This window comes from Callospermophilus lateralis, chromosome 7 (assembly GCF_048772815.1).
Source record: "Callospermophilus lateralis isolate mCalLat2 chromosome 7, mCalLat2.hap1, whole genome shotgun sequence".
Classification (NCBI taxonomy): domain Eukaryota; kingdom Metazoa; phylum Chordata; class Mammalia; order Rodentia; family Sciuridae; genus Callospermophilus; species Callospermophilus lateralis.
The window spans coordinates 128238520-128250611 of NC_135311.1; the positions used below are offsets into that span (position 1 = coordinate 128238520).

Consider the following 12092-nt stretch of genomic DNA (forward strand, 5'->3'; position numbering starts at 1 on the left):
CTAGGGTGACAGTCACATAGGAGGTTTCATACTGAGAAAGTAGGCAGCACTCAGGCTCAGTAACTGGGGTCCAGGATGTGTGGTAGAGAAATATTTAAAGGGACACTGTCAAGGTTAGAGGGACCAAATTGACCTTTTGTTTCTTCCCTCTGTTTTCTGAGCAGCTCGGTTGATTCATTCATTACACTTTCCCCTTTAGTCTACCCATACTCCCCACAAAAAAAACTGACGTTTTACATGCGCTTTCAATGACAAAAACTCAAATGGCACCAGCCCAACATATAGGCGCAACTCTACAACAACAAACCAGTGTGAATGTGTGATGGAGAGGATCTTCGAAAGGAAAAGATTTAAGTGTCAAGCTTTTAATGGGTTATTGTAAACGGTGAGGAAAATGATTTGAAAAATTATGAAAAAATACCTTGACAGTGTCCTTTTAACCAGTGCAGCAGAGAGAGAAATAAACTGTAAATAACAGCCCAACAGCCACGTCAAGTTTAGTTTTGTACGACAGCAGTAAAATCAAGGCTTTAAACACATAGCATGACAGAAGCATTCTGTTAGCTCAGAAGCTGCAACCACCAGAGAAATAAGGACAGACTATACAGAGACCAAAATGGGAGTGAAGGCATAGAAATGGCCAAAAGAAAGGCAATTTTAAAAAGGCAGGGAGTGGGGAGAGGTGTCAGAAAGCAATGAGGAACAAAGCAAAACTTAACAAAAAGAAAGGAAAAACATAGAACAGTAACAACAAAATCAAACAAAAATCAAACCAAAAAATTACTGCCACATTCGACTGACACCAGATGACAGGACTCTGGGACACCACTCAAACCAAGGTTTAGCTTCACAAGATTTGTAAAATACAGTCAGCAACCAGGCCTCATTGGCCTCGTCAAGCAACTGCTGGAGGGTTGCACATGTTGACACCTGGCTGTTCTCCCATTAACTTTAATATTTCCATTTGAAATTCAAGGAATAGTTGGAAAATAGTAAATAAAATACTTATCCCCTGGGCAAACAATACTGACCAGGATAAACCCAAAATGTGTTTTTAAAATACATTTAAATCTTGAATCCATTTCTAAAAATAAGCTAGTTACAAATATTCTCTTTAATATATCCAGATAACAAAAAGAAATCTTAGCAAATAACTATCTAAGCACCCCAAAATATCTCTGTTTCAGGTCAATTTCCCTCTCGGTGACAACTCTGAGATTCTATTAGTTCTGCCAATAATTATGAAAAAAGTATATCATACTGGAGTTGAAATATTGCCAATCTCTAAATAAAAGTCACAGTAATTTTAATTTTATTTGGCCATTTTATTCCAGGTCCTTAAACGGTGTCCCTTCTGAGAAAGGAACTCAACACATGATTAGGAAGGGTTAAGCACCAAGTTAGAAGGCAGGTGGATTTCTACATTATAGCATAATAAGAACTTTTAACAGCAAACTAAGAAGCATTTTGGGGGACAGGATCAATAATTCAGCACCTTCTATCAAAGAAGGAACAACAATTATTATTATTTTAAACAGATATTCATTAGGATTTTTCAAAGCCATTTATTTTTCTCTATGAAAATTCCAGGTAAAATGATGCCTTTCAAATTTGAAAAGAATTTGATGAGTATCACTGTTCTAAAGGGTTCAATTCTGTTTTGGTCCTAAAGATTATATGAAGCATTCCTGAACATGGTCGGAGAAGGGCAGCTTGAGTGCCCAGCTCACATAGAAATACTTAGGGAAAACCAAACATCTTTCTTGACTAGGCCCCTAACACTGCAGAAAGTATCTCAAAATAAGGACAGCTCCCTTTAGTTCTGTCTCTGATCACACTCCATCAATACAAGATCTTTAATTCTTCAAAAACATTTTTATCTATATTGCTTCCAGTCTTCAAAAGCTTTCTAGCAGCAGAGCATAATGTGCAGCAATGGTCCCATAACAGAAAGTTCTGCAATTTAGCCAGAGAAATCTTTAGAAAGAACTACTCCCTTTGGGGGGAAGAAAAAAAAATCACATTTTTGAAAAAAATCAGAAATGGCCAAATTTCAGTCACTCTCCGTGTCCCCCACGCTTATACCATTTAGCACTTCTAGAATTATGGTAAGACAGAAGATTACGATTAGTTCCTCTGGTTAAGACCTGGAAGAAGAAATTTACACCTGAAGAGTCTCTACTTCAGATTATCCCAAACAGCCATAGATAGGGCTTATTCCTTTAATGGGAAAATAAGGACAAAATTTATCCAAACAAAATTCAATGTGATTCTGTAAATCGAGACTGTTACTCTCCACCTTGACCTCTTTAACTCACAGATCTTAAAGGGGATATAAATAACTGACTTACTTAAAGCAGGGATTAGAGTGTGGAGAGGCACATGAACATCTACTGTAGTTCATTCTTGCAGTTTTTAGCACACAGTAGAGGCACTCAATAAATTCTTCTTAAAGGAATAAATAAATATAGTTTGGAAAAGCAAAGCCAGGATCATAACTTTATTTGAGGGGGGAAAACTATTTTGGAACTATGGGACCATTAAAGGAAGACAGGAAATTTTTATTATAGAAATAGGGATTGGCAGTCATGATTTTAAAGGATTCAGGAAATAAATACTGCTATTAAGATACTTAAGATGTTTCTTCAAAGAAAGATGAAAACCAAAAAGGCTAATAGGCCTGTGTCAAAAATATAAATAAAAAAAATCTCTATGTGAATACAAATGATGGTGACAAGCAGTACTGGGCAGACCACCACCTGTGGTGAGAGTGGAGCCAGTCCCAAGAAGTTACTCAAGATCCGCTTCTCAGTTCTCTTTGGATCTCCCTTGGAAACAACATAAGCTCCCTGTCTTCCTAAGCTTCCTAGAGCAGAGCACTGCAGTAACCTTGCCATGCAGAATGCTACAGCACTGCAGGGGCTGAGGGACCCTCCCCAGTCCTTTTGAAAAACAGAAATCTAAGGCCTCCAAGTTACTAGCTGGTACAGAGGAGAGGCAGGAAACACTCAGAGCCCTTTCATCCCCACCTCCCCATATATGCTTTCAGTCCCCTCACTGGCAGGGCCCAAGATGTTCCTGATAGAAATCACCCACTTCTGAATTTCTCCCTGTCCAGTTAAAGCTGATTACAGCGCAGGTCAGCCTCTAATTCCATCAACCAACAATCTGTGACAGCTGCTCTGTTGGCTTTTTTTTTTCCCTCCCAGGCTTAGGGTTTGGGAGGCCGCTTCTATTGACCAGGTAGCCTTACTAACCCTACAGTATTCTACACTCTACGTTATATCCCTTCACAGAACACCCCCTGTTCTAGTCATTCGGAGCCACAAAATAAAATTCCCTTGTCAAAAACAAAACTGAAGCTCAATATTGTACCTGTCTATGTAGGACCAGACAGCACAGAGAGGTAAACTCTAGGATCCTGTGATTGAGATTAGAACAGTAATAACATAACCTTATGGTAGCAAAAAGGCTGGGTATGAAAATGTCTTTAATATTATAAAGTAGTACTTATGGGGCTGGGGATGTGGCTCAAGCGGTAGCATGCTCGCCTGGCATGCATGCGGCCCGGGTTCGATCCTCAGCACCACATAGAAAGAAAGATGTTGTGTCTGCCAAAAACTAAAAACAAATATTAAAATTCTCTCTCTCTCTCTGTTTAAAAAAAATAATAAAGTAGCACTTATAATAACTGAGTAACTAACTGCTGGCCTTGTACAGGGTGGCAGAATTATTTTGTACTTACTAATAACAGAACCATTAAATTCTGTTTTGACCAGCTGCACACTAAGAATGGAGAAACACAAACCCATTTTATCTAATAGTTTACTAAAGGAAATTCAATGGCTTGAGTAAATTTCTACTCTAGGTGGGCGTCTATCAAAAATATTAAAGAAAGCTCTCTGAGGAGGAGACTTAGCACACACAACCATACAGACAAAATGGCACACACTCATTCTGCACCATCTTCCCTAAAAGAGCAGGCAGAACAACTATGGGATGTGAGCCAAAATATCACGCAATGGGTTCTGGCTCTTCTACATATCCACTACATATTGTTAAGAAAACAATGGTAGTTTTAATTTATTTCTCCTGCAGAAAAGGAAAAATGACATTACTGACCTATTTACCCCTTTAGATTTCGAAAGCCCTGAAATATATTTATTATTATAAGCATAAATAAGTAGGGTTCTCTTTGTACTTGTCCTGTAAGCCAAAAACTGGTCTATCAAACAACAGCTGTCCATTATTACTCTGAACCAGACTATTGGAGACAGAAAAGAAAAAGATACAGTAACATGCCTTCTTATGTTTGGTTAAAAGCAAGAGAAACTCAAAGCTGCAAAGAATTCTTCCCAAAATTTGAGAATACTTAAAGAATCTTCCTTACCACTTGGCTACTGCATCAAATACAAGCATACCAACTCAAGAAAAATTCCTATACAGATCAGAGATGACAACTACCAATTTCACCTGGAAAATATCTCTGCATACAAAATGCTGAAAACCGCATGGAGGTTAACAACTATTCACCAGTGCTACTCAAAGAGCTAATCCTGGTGAGATCCAGAGCTCAAGTCAGAACACAAGTCAATGTACCACTTTTCTTTATCAAGAAAGTTTTGCTACCAAAAAGGAAAGTCATCATCTGAACGAGAGTGCAGTTAATGACATACTTTATCTACATTATAGTACAAGCTATTTATCTCATCCCATACTGGAAACCAAAAGTTCAAACTGGCAGCCCACACTCAAGGGGAGGACGTACCACTAGACAAGTTAGAAATAAATGTCTGGAAATCTTATTATGAAAAACAAAAAAGTCTGAAGGGGGTGGGGTGTAGCATAGTGGTAGAATGCTTGCCTAGCAAGCAGAAGGCCCTGGATTCAATCCCCAGCACCTCACAAAAAAAGAAGGAAAAAATAAATAAATAAAGGTGTTAAAATTCATCTAATACCAAGAAAGCATTTTTCTAAACATCTTACTAGAAAAATTTCTCTCTTTACTGTTAGATTAAATGAACTGCTCTACACTCAGGAAAGTCAAAGAGAGGGTGTTCTCAACCATCAGGGACAGTCTTTCCTGTGGGCTCTTGTTTATTAAGGACTACAGACAGTGCTTCAGAGCCTACTTCCCTGCCTCGGATCTGCACATGCCTGACTACCTACATCCAAATGCCTCTGATCCTGCCTCTTCCCCTGCTCAAAGACCTCTGATGTTCCAACCTGCAGACTGGCCTCACAAGCACTCTCCTCCCCACCCTGAACAGTAGGTGTCTGTCTCCTATCCTCTCCTCACCCTCCTTGACAGACTTAGTTCTCTGCTTCCTTATACCTTCCTCTGCTTCCAATGCCTTTCTCTTCTATAACCACAGGTTGGAGTCTTCTCCAATCACTCTCCTCCTTCCTTCCAAATCTCTCTCCTGACCCGTCCCCACCTCCGCACATGCCCTTGCTTCATTGACTCTTCTGTGGCAATTTGTTCTGTGGAACCCTAGGCAAAACTGCCTTGACTAAGTTTCTGATAAATTTATGGTGATATGTGTGTGATTTGCTTCCAAAACATTACACACAACACACACACACACACACACACACACACACACAGAGCAAGAAGAGGATACATAAAACAATAGTGGAAAACAGGATTCGTTATGGTATTCCCTCTACTTTTGTGCATATTTAAAAATTTGCCATAATCAAAAATTTGCGGGGGGGCGGATTATTTGTGTTATTTGTGCACAAGTACTATGGCAGGAACTTATTTGTATCTATGCCTTTTTCAAATCTCTGTAGAATAACAGAAATTTATTGAAATTTTTAATTAACCTCTACTGCATCCTTACTTTATTCTGCCAGGTGCCTTAAACCCTGGAAGAAATCTGGACCAGGATGGTATATTCCTTGAAAGTATGTCCTTTTCTGATATGAACACCATAAAGCCTAAATGTGGATAGGAATAAGTGAGGATGTCCCTAGAGACCCAAAATTCAAGAGCTGGGATCATCCCAGTTTTAGTAACAACAGGGAAGCCAACATACACACAGCAAATCTTCCCTTGTTCAGAATATAAAGATAGTAAAATGCTTATATCATGGGAGTATAGCTCAGTGGCAAAGCACTTGCCTAGCATGAATTTGATCTCCAGCATTGAAAAAAAGGATGCTTATATCCCATGAGGTATGGACTCTCACCCTGACAGGGGAGTTGATAACATTTCTGTTAATGCAAACTTTGGAATTTTATTCAACCCTAAAAATTCAGAACTGACTCAGCCTAAGCCTACCTTATAGTAGTCAAATTGTTCGTTCTCATTCACCCAACCAATTATCAGTTTCATACTACTGTCTTATTAAAAATATGAAGCTCCTATGCTTCTGGTCAACAAATACTTGAAATATATTTGAATAAGTACCACCATTTGGCTATTAGCCCATCAAAAGCTTGAGCCTATAAACATAAAACTGAAGTCATAAAAAGCACACGAAGCCAAAGCACACAATGGAAGGCACAATAAAAGAAATGAAGAATCAGATTTCAATTCCATAGGTCTCTTGGAATAAGTGGGCAGAGCCAAATAAAAAAAGATTAGCTAGCTAGCTACTAGCCTTCTTCATTCAGAGTTAATAAATGTCTAAACAGACATGTCAATCTGTACATTTATAATAACCTCTTCCTATATATAGCACAGTTAGAAAACAACCAAAAAATATCATTATTTCTCAGTTTACATCATTTGTATGTATATTCACACATTACCCAAGTTTTCAACTAAATCAAAGAAATTCTGAAAAGTTCTGTTTGTCCTCAACTTACAGCTTGTCCATTGGCTTCATAAAGTGGGCACTTTTGCTTGATCTTGGCCAGTTCCATATTTACTTGTTTGCTGACCACAGCCATGGGATTTCCTCCTAGAAAAAAACTCAAACAATTAAATTCAGCATAGCCATGAGAAGAGGGGGAAAAACCTCAAGGTGAAAATATTTTTGTTCAAAAACGCTCAAAACTTACAGTATGTAAAAATTATATATTCTAAAAAACAGTCAAATTAAAAATATGTAAAATAAGCAAAAAATTATCTATCACCCCACCCTTCTAGATTTTAGGTACATAAAATTATCTCCCACATAAACATACTGTTTTTGTGATCTTTTTTTTTTAACTTAGCAATATACCATGAATATTTTATGTTACTACGGACCTACATAATTTTTAGTGGCTATGTAATTCTTACCAGTGTGTGTGTGTGTGTGTGTGTATGTGTGTGTGTGTGTGTGTGTGTGTGTGTGTGTGTGTATGGTGAGAATTATGTGTGTGTATATACTTATTATTTATTTTTTATTTTTTGGCATGGTCTTGGAGATTGAACCCAAGGGTGCTCTATCACTGAGCTACAATCCCATGCCTTCCTATTTTTTATTTTGAGATAGGGTCTTGCTAAGCGGCCTGAGTCTGGCCTCAAACTTGCAATCCTCCTGCCTCTGCTAAGTAGTTGTGATTGTAGGCATGCACTACCAAACCCAGCACATTGTATAATAATTTAATCTTCTAATCTGTGGTTACTAATGTTCTGCTATTAAAATAATGCCATGGGCAGTAGAGCGCCTGCCTGTCAAGTGCAAGGCGCTGGGTTCGATCCTCAATACCACATAAAATAACTAAATAAAATAAAGCCATTGTGTCCAACTACAATTTAAAAACAAAGAAAAAAAAAAGCCCCATATTAAAAATGCTTCAGCCAGGTGTGATGGTACATGCCTATAATCCCAGCAATTCGAGAGGGTAAGGCAAGAAGATCACAAGTTCAAAGCTATCCTCAGCAACTTAGTGAGACTGTGTCTAAAAAATAACAATTAAAAAGGGGTGGGGATTGGGGCTGGGGTTGTGGCTCAGTGCTAGAGTACTTGCCTGGCATGTGTGAGGCACTGGGTTCGATTTTCAGCACCACATATAAATAAATAAAAGTCCATTGACAACTTATATATATATATATATATATATATATATATATATATATATATAAACTAATGTATATATATTGACAATATATATATTGACAACTAAAATATATATATAAAGGAGGGCAGGGAGGGCTTAGCTCAAAAGTTAAGTGTCCCTGGGTTTAATCCCTAGGAACAAAAACAAAAATTCCCTAGTACTAAAAACCCCAAACACAAAATTGTCCATGACTCTTTTCTTTTTTGTTTCAGATAATTTCCTAGAACTAGAAAAAGATATCCTAGGTCAAAAGATTTGATTCATTTAAATTTTGTTTGTACATATTGATATATCCCTTCAGAAAGACCTTGGTAATTCACCTCTCACTAACAAAAGAAAAACAGACCTGCTAGGTTTTGAATATGGTTTGTTCCCTCAAAATTCATGCTGGCATTTAAATCCCACTGTGAGATAATAAGGGAGTAGAACCTTAACCCATTATAGTGTTTAGAGGTGGGGCCTTTAAGAGGTATTCAGGATTGGAGAAGGTCATTAGGGTGAAGTCTCATGATTAATTCATTGGTGGCTTCATAAGGATACTAGCAGAGACACAGACACAACACTGGCATTCCAAGTCTCTTGCTATGTGATAATGATCTGCACCACCTCAGGACTCAGTTAGCAAGAAGGCTATCACCAGATATGATACCTTGGCCTTGGACCAGAACTGTGGGCCAAAATTAATTTTTATTTATAACTCACCCAGTCAGTAACATTTTGTTACTGGTTTAAAAAAAAAATTTGACAAATAGTACCCTAAACCAAAATATTTTAAACTGTACCTATGGCTTTAAGATGTAAGCCTAACAATCTTATTAGTTTCAGATTGCATATTATAGCATAAAACCACAAATGACTTACCAAGACCTGTTACCACCATGGCTCCAAGATCAGCTACATAGTTTCCTTTGCGAAATGTAGCAACTCGTCCACCCACACGATCCTGTTTTTTAGAAATTAAATGGCCAAAATCATCAGTTCTGTTTTAACCACAATAACCTGACACACAGGGATTGATTTCCATAATTTAAAAAGAAAGAGTGATTTAAAATTTACATGGACTACAATCAATAAAGCAGGCACAAAGAACAAATGAAGTTTAATTCAAAGTTAAAGTAAAGGTAACATAACACGCAAGAAGTATAGGATTAAATGATGTGATACAAAACAATTTGACTGCCAGAAGACTATATATAGAGTCGCTGATTCTATTATCTTTCTAACCAGCTGTCTATAATACCTCTTCACGTACAGATGTGCAAGGATGGGCAGGGGCCACCCAGAGAAAAATGTATGTTCACAGACTCCAACACTTTTAAATACCAACTTTCTACCACTGTGATTTCATTCTTGCCCCGCTCCCAATCCCTACAGTCAGCTGTGAAACTTTTTTCCCTCCTCAGATGGGTCTTGCTATATCGCTCAGGCTGGTCTTGAATTTATGGGTTCAAGTGATCCTTCCACCTTAGCCTTCCAAGTAGCTGGGACTATATAAGGCATTGCATCACCATGTCCAGCTTAGCTATGAATAATTTTAAAAAATTTTTAAGTTACAAGGGCTGGGATTGTGGCCAAGTGGTAGAGCACTCGCCTAGCACGGGCGTGACCTGGGTTCGATCCCCAGCAACACATAAAAATAAAGGCATTATGTTGTGTCCACCTACACTTAAAAAATAAATAAATATTTTTTAAAGAAATTTTTAAGTTTATATATATATTTTTTTTTTAATAAATAAATAAACCTTTATTTATTTATAAATATATACATATTTATTTTAGTTGTATGGACCTTTATTTTATTTATATGTAGGGCTAAGACTTGAACCCAGAGCCTCATACATCCTAGGCAATTGCTCTACCACTGAGCCACGACCCCAGCCCCTACTTTATTTATTTTTATCTTGTGCTGAGAATGAAACCCAGTGCCTCACATATACTAGGCAAGAGCTCTACCACTGAGCTATTAATTCCAGCCCCAGCTGTGAACAATTTGATAAATATTTCTCTGACAAATGGTTCTCCAGCATAACCCAAGGGCAAAGTCTACTGAACATAAGCTGTTGACAATAACATTCATCACTAAATAGGCTTAGGTACCTCTGCTGACTAGGGAATCTCAATTATGGGAAAACTTTACTGAGCTGGAGTGATAATTTATTAATTGTATATAATACGAGGAGCATATTCTATAAACTCCAGATAAGCAATCAAAAAAACCCCAAAGACAAGCCTAACTATAAACTAACTATAAACTCCACATGGGTGAGGATTTACAACAACCCTATTATTACATACTAAACAAATGTTATCTGAATTAATAAAGTATTACTTTTAATAAAAGACTATATTGAAATATTTAATTTTAATTTCCCCACTCCATTATTTAGGTTACCTGAGAAGTATGTTTTTTAAAACGATGGGGGCTCAGGGAGCCTTTAAGTCACTGGAAAATAATCAAATTTCAAAAATTATTCATGAAAATAACTTCCATAGTAGCATCCTAATGTGATGCTCTTTCCCCACTGTGTGCCATCAACCCTTTCCTCCTTCAGCTTCTACTTCTCCAGGGCTAATAATTAAGAGGATAACTTGGGGATTATAGCTCAGTGGTAGAGCACTTGCCTAACACAAGTGGGGCACTGGGTTCTATCCTCAGCACCACATAAAAATAAATAAATAAAATAAAGGTGCTGTGTTCGAAATACAACTAAAAATATAAGTTAAAAAAAAAAAAAAAAAAAGAGGATATCTTGGCTTTATCATGCCCTAAAAGATGGCTCCCACCTAAGAAACAACTCCTTATCTTTGACTATCAAACAGGGAATACAATTCACCACTGAAAATAACTGCCTCCTACAAAAGGTAAAGACCATGAATGCCCCAAATTTGAGTTAACTGCAATAAATAAGGATCTGAAAATATCCATCTCCTACAAACTTTATTCATTAGAACTTTTCAAAGCTTTATTGTCAGAAATTCTATTCTCCCCAGCCCCCGTACTGGGGATTGAACTGAGGGACACTTAACCACTGAGCCACAACCCCAGCCCTTTTTATGTTTTATTTTGAGACAGGGTTTCACTAAATTGCTTAGCGCCTTGTTATGTTGTTGAGGCTGGCTTTGAACTCACGGTCTGCCTGCCTTGGCCTCCCAAGCTGCTGGGATTATAGACGTCCATCACCATGCCTGGCTATTGTCACAAATTCTTTATCTAAAGGTTGGGAGTGTATCTCAGTGATAGAGTACTTACCAAACACACGAAGGCCCTGGATTTGATCCCTAGCACTTCAATAAAAAAGAAGTTTTATCCACTATAAGTAGGAGTACCCAAAATACTGTACAAATACAATTAAATCAACTTGGCTAAGTTCAAGGTGCACTATTCCTTGATTTGTAACATATTTCCATTAGACCAGACTTCTACAACCAAAATAAAATTCTTACCCTGGCTTCCAAAAGTGTGACATCCATTCCAAAACTTTGTAGTTGTCGAGCTGCTGCCAAGCCTGAGACTCCAGAGCCTATAATAATTACCTTTCCTGTTTTTTTTGCTAAAAGCAAAAGAACAACAAAAATTAAAATGTTTTGTTGTAATTAGTTTGGGTACATAGTTTTTTTTCCTCATGAAAATCTCTGGATTCTTAACATATCACAATGTCTTAAAAGTACATCAATTATTTTCAAAATATGGAAACTATCTGAAAATAAAGTTGACAAATATCTGAAGTTTATAAAACACTAATTCAATGTTGAACATCAATAAATCAAATTCCTTCTCTTGAGATTTACTTTCCATGTTTCAGACTCTATCCTGGATATGCTATGAACGACTGGTTTCATTATCTCATAATTGTAGGAAGACAATTTTGGGTGTGAGCTATTTACATTCAGCTCTATTTTTTTGTCTTAAGTTAGTATTCCTTTTGGAAGAATGATTAAAGCATGGAAAATCAGGCCAGGCACGGTGGTGCACACCTGTAATCCCAGCGTCTCAGGAAGCTGAGACAGGAGGATCATGAGTTCAAAGCCAGCCTCAGCAACTTAGCAAGGCCCTAAGCAACTACTCAGTGAGACCCGACTCCAAATGGGCTGGG

The 12092-nt window shown here is 37.5% G+C and overlaps 1 protein-coding gene across 2 annotated transcripts in view; it reads right to left on the reverse strand.

The window, feature by feature from the left end:
* Positions 1-12092, reverse strand: part of Kdm1a (lysine demethylase 1A) — a 60911-nt gene that overhangs the window by 13919 nt on the left and 34900 nt on the right. For both annotated transcript variants that reach the window (XM_076861073.2, XM_076861072.2), the window contains 3 exons: positions 11443-11549; positions 8860-8941; positions 6817-6911 (listed from right to left, as the gene is read on the reverse strand). In XM_076861073.2, the coding sequence (XP_076717188.1) occupies positions 6817-6911; positions 8860-8941; positions 11443-11549 (284 nt within the window). The remainder of the gene's footprint in view (positions 1-6816; positions 6912-8859; positions 8942-11442; positions 11550-12092) is intronic.